A 26,753-nucleotide genomic window follows, 5' to 3' on the forward strand; every position below is an offset into this window, starting at 1 on the left:
ATTTTCCGAAATCCGAACTGACAGTGGTAAAGTATATCGTGTTTTTCGGAAAAATCTACTAAGCGATTGTATATCACTTTTTCGAAAAATTTGGAAAAATTAGACAACAAAGGTATTTGACTTTTTACTAACGATTTACTGCTCAGACACTTGATAATAGAAAAAATTATAAAAAAAGTTAAGAAAAAATCAAACAGAAAAATAAAAGCGAGAAATATATCGTATGAAGTCTTCTTTCTTTTTTTCCGAGTTTTTTATACACAGTTGACCGGTAGAACCACACGCGTTGTAAAGAAGGTCGCTAAAACAGCGTTAAAAGGACCGTAAACGACAAAGAAACAACGGTAAAAGGAAAGCCGGGAAGACTTCATACGATATATTCCTTGCTTTTATTTTCCTCTTTGATTTTTTCTTAATTTCTTTTTATAATTTTTTCTATTATACAGTTGACTGATGACTCCGCACGCGTTATAAAGCAACTCGCCAAAACAGCGGTAAAACAACCGTTGGCAACAAAGTGGTTACGGAAAAAAGGTAAGGAGACTTCACATGTTTTATTCCCAGCTTTTATTATCCTTTTACTCAGCGAGAAATTGATGTCAACAGCCTTGCACTTCCATCAGTAGTTGGTAATGACACAACAGTAGTGAATAACGGCAGTGATGGTCTAAAAGCAAGAGTTCTAGTTGGAATGTACGTTCACCAATGAATTGTTCAACAAGAATATTTCCATCAACTTTGAGTCGAATGCTCATCCCAACAATTCAGCTATATAATGGCAGTTGCCTGCAGTGAATATCTACAAATGAAAGATCAAAGTTTTTGGACTTTTCATGAAAAACTTCTTTGTTTTTAAAAGAATAAAATATCGACCAATACACGTATTTGCACTTCAAGGTGCTCACCTTATATAAATCGCGATGTTCAACATTCAGTGCTTTCGCTTGCACACTTCATTTCTTTCCGTTTTGTCACCAAAGAGATAAGAAGCGGAAATTATTTTCCTTCGATCTCGAGAAAATTCGGTGGAAATTTGAAAAAAAGATGTTAAAAAATAAACGGCTTGTAAATTCAGTGAAATACCACCATTATCCTTAAATAGTGTGAAGCTTGTTTAAAAAGTTTAATGACAGCTCTGACAGTGGACTTCGAAATGGCTTTCTGGGGCGCGCGCCCGAGATGAAAACAAACAATATTATTGCTTTTTTCTTGTTTTCCTATTTTAATTCAATGATGCGATTAAAGGAAAATTTATTACCTGACTCATGAATTCCGCGTTGAATTGTACTTGAAAACCGACATCGCTCTCATCGCTTCGCGATTCGTGCGATCAGTCGGTTTTCGCGTGCAATTTAACGCGGAATTCATGAGTCAGGTAATGAATCAATCCCTCAGTCGGTATGAAGTGATATCATTTCGGGATACAAATCGCGATTAAAGGTGTTCCGGGATCAATCCATGTAAAGTTTTGTGGAACATAACATGTTAAGTTTTCGGGTTAGAAGAATTCTAAGACATTACAATCACACAAGATGCGGGTCCAGAAGCACATGGTAATACACGCAAGCGCTGTACGGTACGCGGGTTCATAGAATCATTCCCTCCAAAAAATACCAAACAGTCAATATAAAGCATCCCGATCGCTATAACAGAGTTGGCTATTAGTCTTTCACGACCACGGAGTCGAGTGCACTAACCATGAGGCCACCGTGCCTTCCAAAGACATCAATCAGAACATTGAAAAATTTAAGATGCCGTATTCTTTTAATTTCACCCAAGGCAGAGGCAATCATTTAGTATATGGCAAACACTTTGTATAAAGCGATTCCAATTTAAGCTATGATCAATACGTAACCCCTGCGATTTTGTAGAGGGACTGATCATTTATCGTAAAAATTGGAATCTCAGAAGTGGTTGATAGCCTGCCTCGACGTACTTAACAGAAATCAGTTCGGTTTTTGTTAAGTTAAGCGAATTATTTAGCAGCTAGCCATAGGTAGATCCCATTTAAAATAAATCGTAATTAAGACAATCGTCAATATTCTTTAAGTCTGCATTGGCATTGGTCAAACTGGTGTTATCTGACTGTATACATTCAAGGATTTGGCAATTAAAAAAGCGAAGGTTTTATGTTTACAATTGATGGCCTAATTTCTATCTCGTCTCCATTTCTTGCATGGATGTTTGCAATCCATAAAATACACACACCACAGCCGAAACCCTCCAACGATAGTTCAGCTTTGTTTACCGTTTGACATGTTAGGTGACTAATTAGTGCAGCTTAATTAATTTATTAACTCTAAATAACCTTTTTTGCCACACACTGAAGACAACGAAACAAGATGCACGAACACTCATGTAACCGGACAGGTCCACTAACGGACTCTTTTTACAATCCTTTTTTTTTTTACAGTGAAACTCTGTATTTTTAACATTGCTGTAAGCGGACACTCTCTCGTAAGCGAACGCAGACATTTTTGAAGTAAAAATTAGATTTGTTTTCGTTTATGCTCTTTCGTAAACAGATACACCAATCCAAGTTGAGATGCATGGACGGAAGCATTAAGTCCAGTCTAACGTTTTGTAGAGTATGGAATAATTACAATTCAAGCTTATGTATATTTTTTTTCTTTTTTTAATATTTGACATCAATAAAGAGTTTCAGTCGCTAACTAACCAACATTCACCGCAAATAAACTCTCCCGTAGGCAGACATTCACCCAATTTTCTTTGGCATCCGCTTATGAAAATAATTTTTGTAGGCGAACAGCTGTACTAACGGACATTTTTTCCAATTCCCTAAAAAGTCAGCTTACGGGAGAGTTGACTGTATCATGAAACCACTGCATCAGACGAGCTAGGTCCGAAACGATGATATGTTGCATAAATAAATCATGCATTTGGTATTTTAGTCCTTGGTTGTCGCAAAACCTATGTAAACACCCAATGTGAGTTTCTGATCGGCAATTTCGAGATACTAAATGTGCGTTTTTCAAGATATAATTAACCATTTTGAGACAATGTTCAGGCCATCGATTTGAACAATAATTTGTTCAGCTATGCCTGCTATCCAATCACATGTCTCATTAGCTTTATGGCGTGCCAATCTGGCTACAGCTGAATATACAAGAAAAATCTTACGTGAGATCTGGTAGCTCAGAAAATCTTTCAGAATTAGTCCGATTTCTTTGAAGCTCCGTCTACGTCAAGATGAAAAGATTATGTATCTTTGCAATTTTGGTAATCGCCTTTTTCCACGGAATGCTGCGAAGTGTAGCTGGTGAAGACTATTGTTCTAACGAGGTAAAATTCTATTTTACAATAATGCCGACGAACATGTTTTTTTTGTTTTTGTTCTTTTTTTCCTCGAGAAGGCTTCAAGTTCTCTAATAGAGGGCATTGGGTTGTTTAATTTTTTTCTCAACGGAACTGATGTTTTGCCATAGCAGGGATGGCGAAGTGATAATCGCGCTCGCCCACCACAACCGTGGCTCGGGTTCGATTCCCGGACCTGGCGTCAAATGCATGTGGGTTGAGTTTGCTGTTGGTTCTCGTCCTTGCTCCGAGGACTTTCTCCTGGTCTTTTATTTCAAATTGCTATTCGAACTAGAAACAGTAGACAAGAAGAACCACCCAAAGGAATGTCCATTGCTAAATCTCCCGGTTATTTCCCATTTCGATATTCTTTCAAGTGATCCCGTTTGGACAAGCATTAAGCTTTAAGCTTATTCTTACTACGTCAGCATCTAGAAACATTTAACAACGCTTAGAAACCATCATGCAGATACCATGGATGTAGAGTTCATATCAGTCAAGTTCACCGGCTACGGTCCAGTCAGTATCTATCGCCTGGGGTGCACGTGGAAGGGGGGAGGGGTGAGTTCAGAAGACTTTGGGGGAATCACATGGTTTTTAAGAGGAACCGAGGGATACCAGTCTTCACTGTTGTATATAGGGAGTATAACTCCAGCACACCTTTATAGAGAGAATATAAAGGGGAATTTTGAAAATTGACCGCCAACTAGCCGCCAATGAGGAAGAATCATTAAAATGTTGCATGGCCTTATATGGAAAGATCGAGCAATTTTTTTTTTGTGACGTAGTTTAGTCGACTGCTTCGCAGATAGATCTTGGGTACGGATCGTTAAAATCAAACAAATTTCAGTTTAAAACTAATTTTAAAGTTTTATAGTCATGCATGTTCTGCAAATTCTTCAATCCAGGATGGTGGCTTGACGTTTGAACAAATACCCTGTACCGCGGTGAGGACAGGAATGGTGCGCGCATCTGCAGGTCAAACAGTTTTAAGCCTTTGCTTCAACAACCAGTGGAAGCCATATTACCCCCAAGGAAGCCCTGTTCAGGGTTGCTATAACAACCGCATTCCTGGTCTGATTGGCCACTGGCGCATGAACGAGCAAACTGGAAACGAGGTTGCTGATGACTCAGGTTATGAGAACCACGGATCAGCCAGTAGCCCGGTGCCTCAGTTGTCCAAGTTCACTCGTGGTCGCTATTTTGACTCCACTGGACTCATCACGGTCCCAAACTACCCCAATATTGAATTTGGGGGTGTCAGGTTTCATCGTTACTGGATGGATTAAGATTTTGGATGTCACCTACCCCCTGACGACCTTCGCTGTCCAGAAGGGTTACGGCTGTTATTTTTCCCCAGGCCGCTCGGGTTGGAAAGCCGGTTGGGAAACAGGGCACGGTTACAATGCCAATGGCCTTGACGTTTGTTTGAGAGACCAGGAAAACAGAATGGCTCGAAGTACCATCACGTTTGACAATGGCTTTCAGCAACATCATCTTGTTGATCAGTGGGTTCACTATACAATTGTCTTTGATCGCCAACAGCAGAAGAAAGTCTTCGTTTACATCAATGGTCAAAAGCAATCAAATTCCCTCGACATTTCAGCAGTCCAAGGCAGCGTCGACAACAATAGACCACTTATATTCGGTTACCTCTACGGTTGGAAAACCAAGAGAACTCTGGATGAATATCGCGTTTATAACAGGGCTTTAGACGACTTCGAGGTGGGTGCCATCTTCAAGAACCCCCTCGTGTAACAAGCACTGACGTCGAGTTTTGCAAATGAGAAAAACTGTCTTTACATAGTATGTCAGTAGAGAGTAAAACTTGACAGTTGTGATCTGATTGTGATGTGTTGAATCGCTAAATTTAAATCCATTTCGAAATTTGCGTCGAATAGTATGAAGTAAATAGATGGGTGATTAAAGTGCCCCTGAGACGAAGATTGACCATTTTCTTTTAGGCTAATTTTTTTTATAGTATGTTGAATTGGGTCAAGTTAAAACCTTTTTTGCCATTAAAAGCTCATAACAAACCCTCGATGACCAATTTTTACCGCTTCAAAGTCGTCCAAAAATCGTCCGCTATTGCTGAAATCATGTTCCAGCCGAGCCCGCAACTGTACAGCAGAAAACGTCATCATGATGTCAAAGGCTCAAAAACTTATGCTTTGCTTTGTCACAACTCTCTTTGTTCGCTGCAAAGAGAATCACACCTATTAATTTTTTGAGAACTGTTTCGTTGTTAGTCGCAATGTTGACTTTGTCTGACGATGAATTGTCCTAGAAATCATCAGAGGCTTCTGTGGATAGTTCTGCGCCGGCAAACGATGAATTTTTGCCATGCGAATGAAGATAAATACAGAACGGCACGGACCCCCAATGTGGCTTTTATGGTCCCATCGCTTTATGGCCTTCGAATTGTATTTTTGCTTGTCGTAGGGGATTTTCCTTTTTTGTAAGAAACGATCGAGTGATATGTAAAAATTGTTTTCGACAATGGCTGATTGTGTATCAAGGCGGATATTGAGAGTTTGTGAAGGCCACTTCCTAGCCATTAATGTGTTTGCCCCGAGGAATTTGGTAAATGATCTCATTAACCCTTTCCTGCGTGTTTTTTACTATCGGTGCTTTGAAAAGTTTGAAGTGAACTCTGTTGTTGAGTTGCACTTTGGCCTCTTTTGTTTTTTCTGTCTATTCATCATGACTATTGTCGTGTTGCTTCGGTGAGGTTTAGAGCAGAGTTTCTTTCAGCTCTTTTAGAGCCGTGACCTCATTGCGTTACAACGTATTTTTTGGATTAGATACATTCTGCAAATTGTGTTATGACGATTTTCCAAGTAGCTCTGTTTTGTCCGTGAAAGGTGTAACGCAGGTGCATTCGTCTTGCTATTAAATCTCGCGAAAGTTGGCCTGCGGATTTCACATTCGTTTTTCTCGGGTGTTGGGATGAATTTGAGACCCTTTGATAGCACGCTGACTTGGCTGGTAGTTTGAGAGGTTTGTTAAGAAATTTTCATTTTCTCGGTTTTTTGGCCGCAAGCCTACATTTTAAATTGTTTTTACGCTCTATGTGTCGTAGGGTGTTTGTTCTACTTTCGCTGATATTAAAGCCAGCTTTTCTTTTAGAGTCAGAGCGCACAATTATATTTTTAATCTGACGCTTCGAGCGTTAGCCCTTCGTCGGAGCGAATAAAGGAATTGTGGGTTGTGTGTGCTTTTAAAGGCAGAAAATAGAGCTACGTTATTGGTGGGAGCATGGCAACGAGAAAAACATGAATAAATTAGTGGAATGAAAAGCGTTCGTTGATCCCTGTGGGATTTAGACTGCCGGTTCGAAAGATGAGCTTTTGTTCAAGATTTTTACGGCTTTCTGTGTCACCTAAGTGCAATGAAAGACCGCAGATTACCATATGTTGCTTAGAATGATTAGGTAAATTAAAATGTCTAGCGACTGGTTTCGATGTGTCCTTGTCATTCCTTTCCACGTCTTGATTGTGTTCTCGGAATCGGTCACCTAGTCTTCTGCCTGTTTCGCCGATGTATATCTTTTTGCAATAAGTGCAAGTTATGCAATAGATTACATTGGCGGAGGTGCACGTGAAGTGGTCGGTGATCTTAATGGATCGTTTAGGTCCCGATATTTTATCAGTGTTGTGAATGAAAGGACACGTTTTGCATCGTGCACGAGCGCATTTAAAAGTGCCTGGTTGGTCATTAGTCTGAAAAGAGCTTCTGACCAAAAAATTGCCCATGTTTTTGTCGCGTTTGAATGAAATGAGCGGAGGCTGCGAAAAGATAGTGCTTGTCTCTGGATCGTTTTGAAGTAAAATAAAGTTTTTAAGAATGATGGATTTAACTGAGTGGTTGTGAGGGTGAAACGTGAGAGTGAATGGAATGCGGTCGGAATCTTCCTTATGCGACGTTTGTAGTGCTGAATATCGATCAATAAGTTGAGCGCGGTGGTAACCCACTTGAACGACGGAAACATGGTAACCACGTTTATCGAAGAACTGGCACATTGACTCTGATTTGTGGTGGAAATCAGAGTCATCACTACATAAACGATGAAGTCTTAGAAACTGAGAAAAAGGAATGGAATTCTTAACGTGAGATGGATGCCAAGACGAATTTAACAAGTAATTATGCGAGTCTGTAGGTTTGTAATACACACTAGTTCATAAACCGTTACCTTCAATAGAAACTTTGACGTCTAAAAAGAATAAAGAATTGTCAGAAATTTCCCAAGTATATTTCAGAGTCGGGTGAAAAGAATTGACTGCGGTTATGAATTTAGTGAGCTCCTCTCTGGTAGAGGAGGTAGCGCCGATACAGTCGTCGATGTAGCGACCGTAGAGTTCAGGTTTGGACCCGTTGTATTGGCTGAAAAATTGATGTTCGACAAAAGCTACAAAAAGATTGGCATAGCTAGGTCCCATTTTGGTGCCCATGGCTACACCATTGGTTTGTTTGAAGAAGTTGTTTCCGAATGAAAAACAATTGAGTGTGAGCACTAGTTCGGCTAAGCGTAGTAGTGTTTCAGATTTAGGTTCCTTAACAGTACGTTGATCAAAAAAATGTTTAAGGGCCAGAAGGCCTTCGCCATTAGGAATGGCAGTGTAAAGAGACGTAATATCCACGGTGAAAAGAAGTTTGTTTTGGCCAAGGAAATTAAAGTGTCGAAAAAATTTGAAGAGCGTGTTGGCTGTCTTTAATATATGATGGTAAAGTTTTGACGATGGGAGCCATAATTTTGTCTAGATAGCTGGAGATAAGTTCGGTAGGGCAACTGCAAGCCGAGACAATAGGCCGACCCGGGTTGTTAGGTTTGTGAATTTTAGGTAAAAAGTAAATACGAGAAGTTCTAGGAGTGGTTAAGATGAGATTTTTTGCTGTGGCCGGCAATTCTTGTATAGTTATGAGTTGGTTGATCGTATTCTTGACGGAGTTTTGATAGCTGGCAGTGAGGTCTTTGTCGATCTTTTGATAAAAAGAGGTGTCAGAAAGTTGCCGCAAAGCTTCTTTTTGGTAGAGGTCGGTGCGCCAAACAACGACTGAGCCGCCCTTATCAGCCGCTTTGATAACTATGTCCTTGCGTTTTCTAAGACTTTTTAGAGCGGACCACTCTTCAGAAGAGAGATTAGAAAATTTGGTAATACGTTTGAAATTGAGTTTGTTGATATCGTGGCGGCATTTTTTGATAAAAAAGTCTAATGATGCGAATTGGCCCTCTGGGGGAGTCCATTTAGACTTTCGAGTCTGAACTGTTTCGAAAGTGTCTTTGTTCGAGGTGTTAGAATCATCCTCTTTGTTGTGAAAAAAGGCTTTTAATTGAACGCTGCGAAGGAACTTTTCTACGTCTTGTTTCATTGAGAATTCGTCCGTTGTTTTAGAAATGGGAACGAAATTTAAGCCCTTACTGAGGACGGATTTTTCTGAATCGGAAAGTGAGAGGTTTTCTGGAATGGTAACTACAGTTTTGAGGTTTTCTGGTGATCAGTGGTTAGCGATTTGGGGACCGATAAGTTGGTCAAGTTTTTGGGCCTTAATTTGGTTCAAATGATTGAAAAGTTTCGAATTAGTTTCCTGAATTTTGGCGCGGATAGATAGTAATAAAAATGCTGGACAGATTTTGGAAAGTTCAGAGCGGCAATGTAGGATTTGTTCGGTGAGGTGATTACGTTTTTGGCACATAGCTCTAATGGTGATTCTCATGATGTTACGTGAAAAAGAATTTTGGCCGCACTGAATTTGGTGATGGTATTGTTTGGTGAATGAAGATCCATGAAAATTGGAGCGAAAACCCTTGGGAACAACTTTAGAATGAAGGCAACGACCGATGAAGTTTATGTGGCTACAAAACCTAGTTTTGGCGAAAGTGAGAATGGCTAAACGGAATGCTAGATCTTTACTAATAGGGGGAAAAGGGAAAAGATAACTTACGATTTCCTGACGTAGTTCCTTTGTGAGTTTCTTGAGGCTTGGCATTGTCCGCTGTTCTGAATGCTGTGGATTGAAAAAACTAAGACAAAAGTTATTAGTCGCAGTAATCAAAATACAAATGAATAAAGGCTGATAGTTTCGAAAGAAACTGTTTGGGGCTGCGTCGGTGGGAGTAACGAATAAATTTGGATATATCAACAAAGTTAAAAAGGTAAATTGGCCACCGTAATGATTACAAAATTAAATTACTTCAAAACGATCCAGAGACAAGCACTATCTTTTCGCAGCCTCCGCTCATTTCATTCAAACGCGACAAAAACATGGGCAATTTTTTGGTCAGAAGCTCTTTTCAGACTGATGACCAACCAGGCACTTTTAAATGCGCTCGTGCACGATGCAAAACGTGTCCTTTCATTCACAACACTGATAAAATATCGGGACCTAAACGATCCATTAAGATCACCGACCACTTCACGTGCACCTCCGCCAATGTAATCTATTGCATAACTTGCACTTATTGCAAAAAGATATACATCGGCGAAACAGGCAGAAGACTTGGTGAACGATTCCGAGAACACCTTCGAGACGTGGAAAGGAATGACAAGGACACATCGAAACCAGTCGCTAGACATTTTAATTTACCTAATCATTCTAAGCAACATATGGCAATGTGCGGTCTTTCCTTGCACTTAGATGGCACGGAAAGCTGTAAAAATCTTGAACAAGACCTCATCTTTCAAACTGGCAGTCTAAATCCCACAGGGATCAACGAACGCATTTCACTCCACTAATTTATTCATGTTTTTCTCGTTGCCATGCTCCCACCGATAACGTAGCTCCATTTTCTGCCTTTAAAAGCACACACAACCCACAATTCCTCTGTTCGCTCCGACGAAGGGCTAACGCTCGAAACGTCAGCTTTTGTAATCATTACGGTGGCCAATTTACCTTTTCAACTTTGTTGATATATCCAAATTATTTCGTTACTCCCACCGACGCAGCCCCAAACAGTTTCTTTGGAAACTAACAGCCTTTATTCATTTATATTTTTCATCTCTTTTGTATAAAAGTGAGCTCTTTGAGGTCAGAAATCTCATTCCTCAACTCGGCTAATTTATAATTCTTATTTACAATGTTCACCGAGAACTTTCCTTTGTGTAAGGTATTCTGCCAGAGAGTTATTAAAGGTAGATATTGATCAGCGTATATGTAAAGGTGACAAAACCTGTGGAGGTTCAGCAACAACAACAGCAACCTTTATTTGTACTCACTCTTGCTCAGAAAAAGTTACAACAAAGAGAATATTAAAAAGTATAAGTTAGAGTAGGAGACTTCACTTTCGTCGAGATCGCACTGAGGGCGGTTTTACTTGTCCCTTCTTTTGAAGGGTAGGCACTGAAGCCGACAGAATTCTTCGCATAGATCTTTCAAAGTACACAGATCTCTCGAAACAGTCCTCCGAGAATTGTTCGGAGTAGATCACAAATATTCCTGCAGGATTGAAGTTTACTCAGCGAGCTCGCACGAATCGCATCCGTTTTTCCCGCCCTGATCTATTTGCAAGGCCCCGATGCAGAGAAATACCTGCGGCATGGTCTGCACGATTAGTTCAGCTTTGAATTACGCATCGATGCCTCGTCATTTTTGTTTATATTTTGTAAGAATAGAGTAAAGCACTCTGTTATGTTTGCTTGACATTTTGCCATGTGAGATTTTCACGCTGAGCTTTTGACGTCACTTCCTCTGAGGCCTGCGATCAATTTCCGGAACATGGTCAATTAACTGGGTGGACGCGAAATCGCGAATTTAACAGCCCGAAAAAAGATATTTCTGGTGCTCGGTCTAGACTGAAATTTAGCAGAGTTGGTGAAGGAGACACACTGAACACGAAAATGAAAAAAAAAATGATGTACGAAAATTTTGATCTCAGGGGCACTTTAAAGGATTAATATCAAAAACTATTGATTCAGCTCCCAGTTGGCTTGTTAGCTCAATTGTTAGAGCGCTGCACTAGTATCGCAGAGGTCAGTGGTTCGAATTCCGTACAGGCCTGAATTTTTTTCAGGTCTGATTTTCACTATTTCCTAAATAGTGCTCTTTACTGCGAGGATCATGCACAAATACGTTTTTCTAACCGCAGTTCAGATATATGAATTTCATATATTCGTTGTGTTTAAAAACTATTTTATTATATAGATACTGATGAAATACCAAGATTTCTCCTTTTACTAAAAAATCATATCTTCACCGCGCGCAGTTAAGATACTATTTTTATCTTTCACGTGTGAGGATATTGGTGTGGCCATGGTTACCAACATAACTACCCAATTACTGTTTCGAAAATGAATAAAAACAGTTGTCTTTTATGTGGAAATGTCATCGGTATCTATATAATAAACAGAACATTACAAGGCCGCTTGGGGATACGAATTCTATCTTCTCGTGCTAAAAGTATCTCTCACTCGTGAGAGATACTTTCAGCATTCGAAGATAAAATTCGTATCCCCGCGCGGCCATGTAATATCCTCTATTCATTCGATCTTGTATCGTTAATGCTATCATTCTTCAATCTCCATTCACTCATTCATGATCTCCCATATATTTTTTTAAAGCTGAGATTTCAGCAACCCATATGGAACAGGATCGTGTATCAATTCCCTAGTTTCTTCTCTCAAGTCGCGTCGTCAATAGGAAATGCCATGCGCAGTAATTTGCGTGAATCCCTTACTTGCATCAAAATCTCAAACGCTCTAGCCTCTATAACGATGACGAAACGAAACCCCCAAGTTGTGCACCTTAATGAGAGAAGAAAGGGTTGGTACTGAATTTTTTTTTTTGTACAGCTGCTTTAGTCTCTTACCTTATCCTTTTACTGTTACAGTTATGCGGTAAGATCTAAGTATGAGAGTTACGGCTGCTGCACGACAAGCTTTTCCTAGGTGCTCCTAACATTTTTTCTCAAATTTGTCTGGAACGGGAATGAGAAAAGTAGAGTTTATTTATTTTAAAATCGTGAATTTTAAAGAGAAATTTTGTCCCTCAAAATTTAGTCTTAAACGTGGAGTACATTCTAAAGTTGAATTTCGGTTAGTGTTGTCAACGCCTTGCAAGTTGGTTTTGTTTTGTCGAGTGGTATTTTTCATGGTAAAAAGCTAGGCCGTGAAATGGTGGATATGAAGAAAAAGCAGGCGCAAGCTTCCTTCCTGCGAGTCAGTGGCCGTTTCCCTGATAATTACAACTACCATTTTGCTCCTACTTCTACTCGTCTTGCTAACGATGAGTAGAGATTGTCACAGACTCTAAGTAGCTAAATAAACTAGTTGGTTTAAATTGTGTCAGGTGCGAGATCTTCTCGCAGCTTAATCCTAATTAGCCTTATTTTGGGATTTAATGCAGCATTTCAAAAGGAATTCACGTCGCAAAAATGGCTAACTTACTTAAGACCATGATAGTCAAAGGGAAATTACATCACAGTTAACTTGTTTACGAGAGGTTGTTAAAGATTAAATTTGACTTTGGAAACATTTGCTAAGGAAACCAGAAAATGTGCTAGAGATCTTATCATTGTGAAAAAAATTCAGTTACTGTCTGGTCTACGCGTTCTTTTTCTATCTGAAGTGGATCAATACATTTTGAATATGCACTTGGAAACGGAATGACATCACCTATAGTAGAAGATTCAAGTTGCACTCCGTCAAATTCTGAGTTCTGTGTGTATTTGTGTTAAAAAAAAAAAATTCCTGACATAGAAGGGTATCACTCTGGATGGGACTAAGTAATTGGGAGGAACCTATCGCTTGACGACAAAACGAGAAGTGCTAAAACTAGAAAAAATCTACACAACCTGAAGAAAAATTGATACTTCAAAAGCATTCTTTAATCCCATTTCTCGTTATTTTAAAGAATTAGCCTGCATAAACCCATCATTCAGAAAGCAAAAATCATTTTACGCCTCGGAGAGGAGGGAGGAAGGGGAACGGAGGAATTTGCTGGGATTATATGGTTGTCAGGGGAAACGGAGCAGAGATCAGTCGTTGGCAACAGAGTATAAAGGGGTGCTGCCATTTTAGGGAGATCATAACAATATTACAGAGCTTTACAGCAGGACCAAAATCCTCCAGCCGCACCGCTTCCCCCACCCCTCCTCCCTCCCCAGCGAGGTATAATTGCAGGTTTCTCTCGCACGGAAAGGCGAATAAAAAAGAAAAAAAAAACATAACAAAACAAAACAAAAAAACATGAACAAAAATAAAACGAACAAAAACGAAACAAAATCAAAACAAAAACAAAAAAAGAAACCAAAAAAAAAAAACAAAAACAAAAACAAAAACAAAAAATAAAACAAAAAACAAAACAAAAACTAACTGAAAGCCAAACAAAACAACATCGTTAGTTTAAAGTCAGTCAATTATGACTTTAACGTGCTTTTCACAAAAGGTGGTCCTTGTATATTTCAGTAACGTCGAAGTCGTCCAGAGCCTTGTTGTACAGTCGATACTCGTCGAGAGTTCCCTTGGTTTTCCAACCGTACAAACGGCCAAACGAGAGATCACTGTTGTTGTCGATGCTACCTGTTACAGTAGAGATGTCAAGGGAGTTTGACTGCTTTTGGCCATTGATGTAAACGAAGGCTTTTTTATGCTGATGGCGATCAAAGACAACGGCGTAATGCACCCAATGACCAAGCTGTTGAAAGCCATTGTCAAAGGAGATGGTACTTCGAACCATTCTGTTGTTCTTGTCTCTCATACAAACGTCAAGGCCATTGGCTCTGTAATGGTGCCCTGTTTCCCAACCAGCGACCCAACCCTGGCGGCCTGGGGTATAATAACAGTTATTACCCTTCTTTACAGCAAAGGTTGTCAGGGGATAGGTGACATCCAAAATCTTAATCCATCCTGTCACTGTGAAGCTTGAAGTGCCAAAATTCAATACCGGAGAGTCTGAAACCGAGATTACTCCATCGGAGTCAAAATAGCGACCGCGAGTGAACTTGGATAGCTTAGACACCGGGCCAACAGCCAAGCCGTGGTTCTCATAACCTGAGTCATCAGCGACCTCGTTTCCAGTCTCCTCGTCCATGCGCCAATGGCCAATCAGACCAGGTATTCGGTTGTTACGACAACCCACAACAGGGCTTCCTTGGGTGTAATATGACAATAAAACAGTTAACATCGTTTTTATCAGATTTAGTTTCGACATCATGTTAGCAAGTTGCGAGGATTCTGTTCAAAACCAAAGAAATTAGAGAGATTTAGAATCGCACGGTTTACGCGAAAAGTTTCACGTAAAATAGCGCGAACCTTATTTTAAAACCTTAACCTATTTAAAGAATTCATGCTGAATCTCTCTATTGAAACACTCTACACTCGTTTACGCAACCTCTGACATCTGCTTTAGCTTCATGTGAGCTCTCGTCATGGTGGATTTGAAGGCGCCTCTGTATAGCTTACAAGGAAGAGTAACTCTCTCGAAGAAACAGCAAAGCGCAACTGGCAAACGTGAAAAAATGGTGGAAAAACGTGGTCACGTTGTCACTCTTGCCGTTCACCTTTCACGTAAAGGCGATGCTGAATCTCTCTATTGAAACACTCTACACTCGTTTACGCAACCTCTGACAGCTGTTAATTAGGACATTTTTTTACAGGTAACTCTTTTCTACGGCTAAAGATTAAAATTTGCCGATTCTTATGCCTTAAGACTAATTATTTAGCAGTTTTACGGCTACGAGTTAACCCATTCAAGTTGAGACCCTCGAACAGTGGTTTAGAAGACGAAAGTCTGGTGACGAAACAATTATCTCCAGATGAGCATGTTTACATTTGCCAAATGAAATATGGAATGGCCACATTCCTATTAATATTTATTCCCTTTTGATACAGATCCAATACAATTCAATTTTTAAAACGCTGATTGCTTTATATTGCAAAATGATCATTGTTAGAGACAGTTTGCCCCTCCGGTACCCCCTTGTGCAGATCACATGACCTTAGCGAACATGTGCTCAAATCGTTGTGCGTTGTTTTTGCGTAGTAATGTTTGCCTTTTTTTTTTTGTCTTTTGATGTTGATGTTCGGTTTAGCTTGAAGATAGCCAAAAATATGTAAGTTGTCGCTTGTGTGTTATTCTTTTTTTTGTAATTCAATATTTGTTTCAGTTTCGAGTCTGGCTTTCTGTTTTATGTAATTTGTAGCTGTACTGAATGAGAAGACCGAGTTCAGATTAAACATCTCCAGTTCACAACATTTAGTCTGAGATTATCTTCAACAATCATGACTCACATAAACTTCGCTTTGAAAAGGTAGTCATTAGCGTTTGAAACTTAATTAAAGCAACAGGTCTTACTTGAAAAGGGAATTTAAATCGACTTTTGAAGACCTATTACTTTTTCCATTCCGTTGCTAAGTTACGTGAAAATGTGGATGAGAAGTGTCAAGGAAAGGTCACAGCCGTTAAAATATCGGGTCATCGTTAGTAGCGGGGCACAAAGGACTAAACAAAAAAGCTAATTACTTTTACCATAACGCACGCTATGTAAAACAAGAACCAGCCGTAAACATCCTTGTTAAGTTAAATGAATAGCTTTAGCTTATTTGAGACTTACCGTGTTTTTAAAATCCGACTCTTTAAGTGTTTGTAAAATGCAACCATTAAGTGTTCGTAAAATGCAACCACTGAGGTGTTCTTATACATCAGTCGGATTTAAAATACTACGCAACCATGCAGACTAACAATTCTTTCTAACTACAGGATATTTCTACGAATGGTTCAACTTGGGTTTTAACCCCTCTGTTGCAGAACTTGGCTTAATATCAATTTTACTCATAAAATGCAGTGAGACTGAAATGACGTTTGGCAAAACGGAGCGGAGCAAGGTTTGGGTGTGTGTTATTTAATACCCAGATATTAAATAAAACACACAGATATTTGATGATTTACTGAAGGTATGTAGAACTAATTAAAAATCACTCAAGCTCTTTTCTACTGAAAAGTGAAAACAATAACTATCTTTTGATCTGGTTGTTGGAAGTGAGGAAGGAAAAATTTAAACTCTAACTGATTCTTCAATAGGTTTTGTCCCTCTAGAATTGAACAATTGAAAGGCAAATATCATTTTCACAAAATCCTAATGGAGTGGTTCGCGCAACAGTCTGTTGCAGAAGCAAAATCTTTGTCAGTTTCTGACTCATAACATGGTACGTATGAACGTTCACGTCTAGCCTCGGGCGTTTTCGTCCTCCGACAGTAGCCTCCCATAACTGTTTGTGGCAGACAATGCAATTTCAAAAGTCCACTCAATTTGTAGTACCCGCAAAAAAAGATAGCATCTTGAAGCAAATTAGTACTACGACTCGATTATTCATCGTGAAATTAAAACTACCCAGCTAAAAGATCCAATACTATTCAATTCTTAAAACGCTGATTGCTTTATATCGCAAAATGATCATGACTCACATAAACTTCGCTTTAAAAAGGTAGTCATAAGCGTTTGAATAGCTAAATTACGTGCAAATGTGGATAAGAAGTGTCAAGGAAAGGTTAAAGGCGTTGAAATATCGGATCATCGTCAGTAGCGGGGCATAAAAGACTATATAAAAACGCTACTTACTTCAGTAACCAAACGCACGCTATGTAAAACACGAGCCAGTAAACATCTCTCGTGTATTGTAAGTGAAATGAATGGCTTTAGGTTATTTGGGACTTAACTTGTTGGTAAAATGCGACTCTTTAAGCGTTTGTAAAATGCAACCGTTAAGTGTTCGTGAAATGCAACCATAAAAGTATTCTTATTCACCAGTCTGATTTAAAATATTGCGCAGCCATGTAGACTAACAATTCTTTCTAACTTCTGGAAATTTCTACGAATGGTTCAACTTGGGTTTTAACTCCTCTGTTGAAAGTGGGCTTAATATCAATTGTACTCATAAAATGTTGTTGAGACCGAAATGACGACTGGCAAAACGTAGCGGAGCAAGGATTGGGTGTGTGTTATTTACTACCCAGATATTAAATAACACACACAGATATTTGATGATTTACTGAAGGTATGCAGAACTAGTAATTACCCAGGCTCTTCTCTACTGAATGAGAAAATGAGAAAAATTAACTATCTTTCATTTTTGATCCGATTGTTGCCACTGAGGAAGGAAAAATGTAAACTGTAACTTATTCGTCAATAGGCTTTGTTTCTCTGACATGGAACAATTGAAAGGCGAATATCATTTGAAAAAAATCGTAATAAAACGGTTCGCACAACAGTGCGTTGCGGAAGCAAAGTCTCTGTCAGTTTCTGAATCATAACTTGGCATGAACGTTCAACTCTAACCTTGGGCGTTTTCGTATTCCGACAGTAGCCTCCTAATAACTTTTTGTGGCAGAGAATGCAATTTCAAAAGTTCACTCAATGTTTTACGACACTTACCCGCACAAAAAGATAACATCTTGAAGCACATTAGTAGTACTGCGACTCGATTCATCGTGAAATTAAAACTACCAAGCTGACGATTGTCTTCACACTATATTAGGCCCACCTGTGGTTCGAGATCTCTCAGTAAATGAGAATGATTTCTGTCCAAGGCTTCAATTATACTAATGATCGACGGAATATACGCACAACATACGCGCCGCATATACGCACAATACCTGGTTGACGCCGTGTATGGCGAGTTACTCATTTACGCACTCTACGCAAAATACGACCAGATAACACCCCTTATTCAATTTATGGAAAACTCTCCCGTATGTAATCATCCGGCCAAAGAATATTACAGAGAAACAACCTAGGAATTGGAATGTCTTAAAATAGTACAGCAAATCCGCCACAAGCCAGGCCCAAATAATTATTTCACAAGTGTCTTTGAGCAGTAAATCGTCAGTAAAAAGTCAAATACCTTGGTTGTCTTTGCATTCTTTGCCTCAAACTTGAGATTCAAAGTTATCAAGGACGTGTATTTTTCTTTTATTTTTTTTTGTTCTCACCTTGCCGCGGTTTCCTAAGTTATTTTTTGTTGTCCGTGGTCTATATAAGTGAGAGATTTCTCATTTCTGTATCTAACATGAATAACGCATTCTTTTTTTCGAGTGTTCCAAACTTTGTCACATTAAAGCCCTTATGAAACTGTTTTAGAAAACACAAGGTTCACTTTCTTGTGATTGATATTTTTCCAAAAACTAATTTTTTTGAATTTTCACCTCCCTTAAACCACCGAAAAATGTGCTTCTCATCCTCGCGAAGAGTCGATAGAACGATAACCAGGAAAAACGAAACAATAAAAATCACCCTGTTTACTTCTTCTTTGAAAATGTGGACACACTTCGGTACAAGATCACAAAAAGTTAGCAATGAAAGTTGAAGTCTGTCCTCTCAGTAACGTGTTACTTCATTTTTAACGGCGCTGTACATTGCTAGAGTGAAGGGGAAGATTCTAACGAAACTGTGGTGCTACTTCGGTGGAGGTTACAAATGAAGATAATTTGCTTTTAGCAACTGAGTTAATAGAAACAAATATAATATAAACTTGCCTCTACAAAGAGTTTCTAAAGATGATCTTCGAGCGTGCGTCCTTCGCCCTTTCGGCTTACGCTCGAAACTTCTGCTTTAGAAACTCGTTCAATTACCAACTCATTTGACGAAAGAAAATAATTTGTTTCCGGATCTTTTGTCAGGCCCTTTAACATGTTTTAAGGCATAGAACAGTAGTTTCAAGAACATATGTTGACGAAACATGACACTGCGCGCGGGATGAGGAAAGTTTTCAGTCCGTCTAAATCCTACTGAAAACTCCACCATCCCTGAGTTTTGTGGCCGCTATGCGCGTCCTTGTTCATCCCTATGATACAAACTGTCTTGACCTGTTTTCCAATTTCATAAATGTTGTCACTGAGACGCTTTCAGACTTTTTATTATTGTGATAATGAATTTGGTCGTTCTAGCGACGTCATTCGTTATGCACGACGTCATCCAGATATTGTACATGAGTAGCGCGAACAGCGTTCAAATATAAAACATCCCTTGACCTCAGCAACCCCTTCGCTTTAACGGGATGGCGCCAACAGTTCTTTAAGGTTTTTAGATCTGCGAAAGGATGCTATGGTGGAATTTGAAGGAAAAAGATCTTTTAACTTGGGATTGGATTCCAAAATACCCAGATGTTTTTTTAATGATGCGACTTACATCAGGTAAATTTGGATTAAGTGTGGTCACAAATGGGAATAATTTCCTCTTAGATCTGGCATGAGTCCTAAGTAAATCATTTCTAGGTATGGTAGAGGCCTTACGAAACTGGTCATCCACTAATTTTGAAGGGTAACCTTGAGTAACCAGATAACCCTTGTATTCGGTTATTCTCTGGGCAAGAAAAGCTTGTTCGGAGCAATTTCTTTCTAACCTCGTCGCCACACTGTAAGGAATAGCTTTGAAAACGTGTTTAGGATGAACACTTGATGGTGGGAGATACAGGTGACTATCAGTTGGCTTTGAGTAAACGTCTGTCCTAATAAAACCCTCGATAAGATGTAGAGTTAAATCTAGCACATGGAGCTCTCGTTCGGAAGAAACTAATTCGAATTTTATAGTGGGATACAAGGAGTTTATAAATTCAGTAAACTCATGCAGTGCCGGAAGGCCTTGTTGCCAGAGATCAAAAACATCATCACGGTATTGCCACCACAAAGCCGGCTTTATGTGGCCAGAGAACTTAGCCTGAAAATCTATTTCACCCATGGCAAGATCTGCATAACTGCAGGCGTTCTTAGGGCCCATGGCTGTGCCATGAACCTGTAGAAAGAAGTTTTCTCTGAAAACCGAATGATTGCTCTTCAAACAAATTTTAACCGTTTCCAAAATGCAACTAGTGGATGGAAGCTTATTTTCTCTGGCATTCAGTGCCCTCTTCACTGCGGTAAGACCGAGTTGATTATCTATGTTAGGAAACATTGAGACAACATCCCATGAAACCAATAGATTGCCTTCGGGAAAAGGGCCATTCCAATTTAGCTCCTCAATCCTGTTGAGCAGATCGGTGTTGTCTTTAATGTACACTGGTAATTTACGAGCTAATGGTTGCAAATAAAATTCAGTGAAGGCCGAGAGATTTTCTATTGCCATATAGATATATATATGAGCTCTTAAAGGAATGACATTAGGAGACTTTAGTCGAAGACTCACCCTGATCATGACGCCTCACTAAGAAGGCAGGTGATTTACGCTTGATGTTTAGACGTTGTCCCTGTATTGAAATAGCTCCCATCAAAACCAACACGAAGCACAGCACAAACTGGGGAGACATGACTGATCTAGGCAGAAAACGTGAAGTATGGAGACATGAGGTTTAGATTTCCGCAGAAAGCTCTTACAAATCATTTACCTTCTGACAAAGGACAGAAATATGACTTGAAAAGAAAGCGACATAAAATGTAAAATCTTTCATACCTTAGCTTGAGGTTTCGATTGCCTTCAAGACTGTCCTTTGAGTGTTCTGTACTATTTGAGATCCAATAAGTCTCTCATGAGACAAAGATGTGTGAAGAGCTTTATAATAATTTCAAAGAATTGCTCCATCGAAGCCTGAAATTTCATTGTGTAATTGAGTGTTCTGGTTTGCTTAATTTGTGTCAGTATTTTAATGCTGCCTTTCTTTATAGCACTTGTGGTGTGATCAATGGACCTACTCGTTTGTAATAATCACTTCTAAACGAAGCTGTGCCCTTTTTCACAAGTCGTAACCAAGTACTCAATATGTCCAGTAGAAGGGCTTTTGCTTCTCTGCTCCTGTAGATAATAATCATATATATATATATATGCATATATGTAGATAGAACTTATCAGCAAGACTGCTGCAATCTAGCGACGGTGTTTTAAAAAAAGCAGCGTCACAAAGTTACTCGCGCGAGACTACTATAAGTGAAACTCTGTTCTTTCTCTTTTCCTGTTATTTTTCGATTGAGTGATTTTCCCTCTGGCAGACATTTATTTTATACACCAAAAATTCAGGAGGCCTACTGCATATTTTCAAAATGTGTTGCCTGCGTATCGATCAGGAATTAGAGAAGGAAGATTTATCCAAAAAAACTATCAAGTTTTCAAGATAGGCGGCAGAACCTTTATCCTAAACTTTTGGGATTTAATTTTAATCCTAGAGTTTCATGAGAATTTTTCATCGACGCCGGGTGATCATATCAGAACTGTTTTCATTCCTTATGCGTCTAATAACCAATCAAAACTGACCAGTAGGTTTGTCAGGGAGCAAAGATGTTTTAAACTTAATTATTTTTCCATGTAAAGTAATGGCTTTATTGAAGCTCAACGTTTCTCTGTATTCTTGAGTGTTCTGTTTTGCCTGTTATGTTACTATTTTAATGCTTTCTTTCGTGGTTTGATCCTTGTATTAATAACTTCCAAGCGAAACTCTGCTCTTTTTTCCCAAGTTGTAAAGAACTTCTCTGCCCGCCAGAGACATTAGTGTTCTTAAAAGAGGGAATCCTGTTCCACGTCGGACTATATATTGCTTTTTCAAACAAGTTCTATAAGAGAACGAAATCTAAAAGAAGATTTTAGGTCTCGTTTCTGTAGAATACAACAGATTTTAAATAATTGCTTTATCGAGGCTTCAAATTTCTTTGTTCACTTGAGTGTTCTGTTTTGCTTTTTATAAGTCTCTATTTTAATGTTACCTTTTGTTATGGCCCTACTAGTGTGATTATTGGACTTACTTGTTTGTAATCACTTCCTAGGGACTCTGTACCCTTTTTCACAAGTTGTTCTATGTCACGAATTGCGAGCTGAATAGTTAATTACCATGAAACAGTTAGACACGCCAATATCGACCGTCTAGTAGCCGAACGCTGTTGTTCATTGTAATCATTTTAGAAGAAGTAAATTTATCTGCTAAGACATCTCTAACTTAGTCAAAGACCAAAGTTTAAGGATTTTTTGAAAGCTCGGAGCAAGTTTTACTTTGAACTATTTTGCAGCTATACTATTGCTAGAATAATTTGCGTGAATATGAAATTCTAGAGAGACCCACCGCCCACTCGCCCACAGTTCCTGTCGGGCACAAAACATACCTATGCCCGCGAACAAAAACTCTATTGATTTAATAGCGCAATGAAGATCTGCACGACTTGCGTAAGCCAATTACGTGTACATTTGTGGAGGAGCAAAAGAGAGTCATTTTCTGCGTCCATGATTAGAAAAACTAGTTTGGTTCAAGTTAGTTCTACAAAGAGAAAACTCCGTCTGAGTCTTTCGCCTGTCACGGTCTTTTCTGTCATTTTCTTGTTCTTTTCATAAAACTGGATAAGCTGAATACTAAATCCTGAATCAGCCCAAAGGGGGTTCATTATGGCATACTTTTCCCCAGAGATACTCATGTTGAGGGTCTATTATCAGAGATAAGGCTAAAAAAAGAATATCAAATCAAATCGAGGTTTTTGAACTTTTTTCAAAACAAAGAAAGAAATACACAAGAAAGAAATTTGAGCCTGAGTTTTGTAGCGTTTAATAAGTACTACTATGCACCTGTGCATGTACTCTACCTGAAAGAAAACGAGATAAGGGACAAAATTTGTATTTAAATGATAGAGCTTTTAGCTATATCAAAGGTCAGTGCGTGCAAACACCAAAGATTCAGGAGGTCTACTGTATATTTTCAACATGTGTTGCCTGCGTATCGATTAGGAATTAGAGAAGGAAGATTTATCCAAAAAAACTATCAAGTTTTCAAGATAGGCGTCAAAACCTTTATCCTAAACTTTTGGGAGTTAATTTTAATTCTAGAGTTTCACGATAATTCTTCATCGACGCCGGGTGATCATATCAGAACTGTTTTCATTCCTTATGCGTCTAATTACCAATCAAAACTGACCAGCAGGTTTGTCAGGGAGCAAAGATGTTTTAAACTTAATTATTTTTCCATGTAAAGTAATGGCTTTATTCAAGCTCAAAGTTTCTTTGTGTTCTTGAGTGTTCTGTTTTGCCTGTTATGTTACTATTTTAATGCTTTCTTTCGTGGTTTGATCCTTGTATTAATAATTTCCGAGCGAAACTCTGCTCTTTTTTCCCAAGTTGTAAAGAACTTCGCTGCCGGCCAGAGACATTATTGTTCTTAAAAGAGGGAATCCTGTTCCACGTCGGACTATATATTGCTTTTTCAAACAAGTTCTATAAGAGAACGAAATCAAAAACAAGATTTTAGGTCTCGTTTCTGTAGAATACAACAGATTTTAAATAATTGCTTTATCGAGGCTTGAAATTTCTTTATAATTTGGATATATGAACAAAGTTGAAATGGTAAATTGGCCACCGTAATGATTACAAAAGCTGACGTTTCGAGCGTTAGCCCTTGCGACGAAGGGCTAACGCTCGAAACGTCAGCTTTTGTAATCATTACGGTGGCCAATTTACCATTTCAACTTTGTTCATATATCCAAATTATCTCGTTACTCCCACCGACGCAGCCCCAAACAGTTTCTTTGGAAACTATCAGCCTTTATTCATTTGAAATTTCTTTGTTCTCTTGAGTGTTCTGTTTTGCTTATTATAAGTCTCTATTTTAATGTTACCTTTTGTTATGGCCCTTTTAGTGCGATTAATGGACCTACGTACTTGTTTGTAATTACTTCCGAGCGACTCTCCACCCTTTTTCACAAGTTGTTCTATGTCACGAATTGCGAGCTGAATAGTTAATTGCCATGAAACAGGTAGACAAGCCAATATCGACCGTCTCGTAGCCGAACTCTGTTGTTTATTGTAATCATTTTAGAAGAAGTAAATTTATCTGCTAAGACATCTCTAACTTAGTCAAAGACCAAAGTTTAAGGATTTTTTGAAAGCTCGGAGCAAGTATTATTTTGAACTATTTTGGAGCTATACTATTGATAGAATAAATTGCGTGAATATGAAATTCTAGAGAGACCCACCGCCCACTCGCCCACAGTTCATGTCGGGCACAAAACATACCTATGCCCGCGAACAAAAACTCTATTGATTTAATAGCGCAATGAAGATCTCCATGACTTGCGTAAGCCAATTACGTGTATATTTGTGGAGGAGCAAAAGAGAGTCATTTTTGCGTCCATGATTAGAAAAACTAGTTTGGTTCAAATTATTTCTACAAAGAGAAAACTCCGTCTGAGTCATTCGCCTGTCACGGTCTTTTCTGTCATTTTCTCGTTCTTTTCATAAAACTGGATAAGCTGAATACTAAATCCTGAATCAGCCCAAAGCGGGTTCATAATGGCATATTTTTCCCCAGAGATACTCATGTTGAGGGCCTATTATCAGATATAAGGCTAAAAAAAGAATATCAAATCAAATCGAGGTTTTTGAACTTTTTTCAAAACAAAGAAAGAAATACACAAGAAAGAAATTTGAGCCTGAGTTTTGTAGCGTTTAATAAGTACTACTATGCACCTGTGCATGTACTCTACCTGAAAGAAAACGAGATAAGGGACAAAATTTGTATTTAAATGATAGAGCTTTTAGCTATATCAAAGGTCAGTGCGTGCAAGCACCAAAGATTCAGGAGGTCTACTGCATATTTTCAAAATGTGTTGCCTGCGTATCGATTAGGAATTAGAGAAGGAAGATTTATCCAAAAAAACTATCAAGTTTTTAAGATAGGCGGCAAAACCTTTATCCTAAACTTTTGGGAGTTAATTTTAATTCTAGAGTTTCACGATAATTCTTCATCGACGCCGGGTGATCATATCAGAACTGTTTTCATTCCTTATGCGTCTAATAACCAATCAAAACTGACCAGCAGGTTTGTCAGGGAGCAAAGATGTTTTAAACTTAATTATTTTTCCATGTAAAGTAATGGCTTTGTTGAAGCTCAAAGTTTCTTTGTGTTCTTGAGTGTTCTGTTTTGCCTGTTATGTTACTATTTTAATGCTTTCTTTCGTGGTTTGATCCTTGTATTAATAACTTCCGAGCGAAACTCTGCTCTTTTTTCCCAAGTTGTAAAGAACTTCTCTGCCGGCCAGAGACATTAGTGTTCTTAAAAGAGGGAATCCTGTTCCACGTCGGACTATATATTGCTTTTTCAAACAAGTTCTATAAGAGAACGAAATCAAAAACAAGATTTTAGGTCTCGTTTCTGTAGAATACAATAGATTTTAAATAATTGCTTTATCGAGGCTTGAAATTTCTTTATAATTTGGATATATGAACAAAGTTGAAATGGTAAATTGGCCACCGTAATGATTACAAAAGCTGACGTTTCGAGCGTTAGCCCTTCCGACGAAGGGCTAACGCTCGAAACGTCAGCTTTTGTAATCATTACGGTGGCCAATTTACCATTTCAACTTTGTTCATATATCCAAATTATCTCGTTACTCCCACCGACGCAGCCCCAAACAGTTTCTTTCGAAACTATCAGCCTTTATTCATTTGAAATTTCTTTGTTCTTTTGAGTGTTCTGTTTTGCTTATTATAAGTCTCTATGTTAATGTTACCTTTTGTTATGGCCCTTTTAGTGCGATTAATGGACCTACGTACTTGTTTGTAATTACTTCCGAGCGACTCTGTACCCTTTTTCACAAGTTGTTCTATGTCACGAATTGCGAGCTGAATAGTTAATTGCCATGAAACAGGTAGACAAGCCAATATCGACCGTCTCGTAGCCGAACTCTGTTGTTTATTGTAATCATTTTAGAAGAAGTAAATTTATCTGCTAAGACATCTCTAACTTAGTCAAAGACCAAAGTTTAAGGATTTTTTGAAAGCTCGGAGCAAGTATTATTTTGAACTATTTTGGAGCTATACTATTGATAGAATAAATTGCGTGAATATGAAATTCTAGAGAGACCCACCGCCCACTCGCCCACAGTTCATGTCGGGCACAAAACATACCTATGCCCGCGAACAAAAACTCTATTGATTTAATAGCGCAATGAAGATCTCCATGACTTGCGTAAGCCAATTACGTGTATATTTGTGGAGGAGCAAAAGAGAGTCATTTTCTGCGTCCATGATTAGAAAAACTAGTTTGGTTCAAATTATTTCTACAAAGAGAAAACTCCGTCTGAGTCATTCGCCTGTCACGGTCTTTTCTGTCATTTTCTCGTTCTTTTCATAAAACTGGATAAGCTGAATACTAAATCCTGAATCAGCCCAAAGCGGGTTCATAATGGCATATTTTTCCCCAGAGATACACATGTTGAGGGCCTATTATCAGAGATAGGGCTAAAAAAAGAATATCAAATCAAATCGAGGTTTTTGAACTTTTTTCAAAACAAAGAAAGAAATACACAAGAAAGAAATTTGAGCGTGAGTTTTGTAGCGTTTAATAAGTACTACTATGCACCTGTGCATGTACTTTACCTGAAAGAAAACGAGATAAGGGACAAAATTTGTATTTAAATGATAGAGCTTTTAGCTATATCAAAGGTCAGTGCGTGCAAGCACCAAAGATTCAGGAGGTCTACTGCATATTTTCAAAATGTGTTGCCTGCGTATCGATTAGGAATTAGAGAATGAAGATTTATCCAAAAAA

The 26,753-nt window shown here is 38.6% G+C and overlaps 2 protein-coding genes and 1 pseudogene across 3 annotated transcripts in view; 1 reads left to right on the forward strand and 2 right to left on the reverse strand.

Moving 5' to 3' along the window:
• Positions 1-26,753, reverse strand: part of LOC148716794 (cilia- and flagella-associated protein 70-like) — an 83,691-nt gene that overhangs the window by 24,219 nt on the left and 32,719 nt on the right. The window lies entirely within an intron of this gene.
• On the forward strand, positions 3,049-5,259 carry LOC148716796 (uncharacterized; annotated as a pseudogene). Its single transcript, XR_015995666.1, has 2 exons — positions 3,049-3,303; positions 4,224-5,259. The product of XR_015995666.1 is annotated as an uncharacterized LOC148716796 (transcript).
• Positions 11,842-15,047, reverse strand: LOC148716797 (uncharacterized). The gene has a single exon (XM_088745835.1). The coding sequence runs from the start codon at positions 14,461-14,463 to the stop codon at positions 13,687-13,689; it is 777 nt and encodes a 258-aa protein (XP_088601961.1). The 5' UTR covers positions 14,464-15,047; the 3' UTR covers positions 11,842-13,686.

This window comes from Stylophora pistillata, chromosome 14 (genome assembly GCF_964205215.1).
Source record: "Stylophora pistillata chromosome 14, jaStyPist1.2, whole genome shotgun sequence".
Taxonomy (NCBI): Eukaryota; Metazoa; Cnidaria; class Anthozoa; order Scleractinia; family Pocilloporidae; genus Stylophora; species Stylophora pistillata.

Bases quoted from the DNA above. Each gene is read 5' to 3' on its own strand.
- LOC148716797 (XM_088745835.1), bottom strand. From the start codon at position 14,463: ATGATGTCGAAACTAAATCTGATAAAAACGATGTTAACTGTTTTATTG.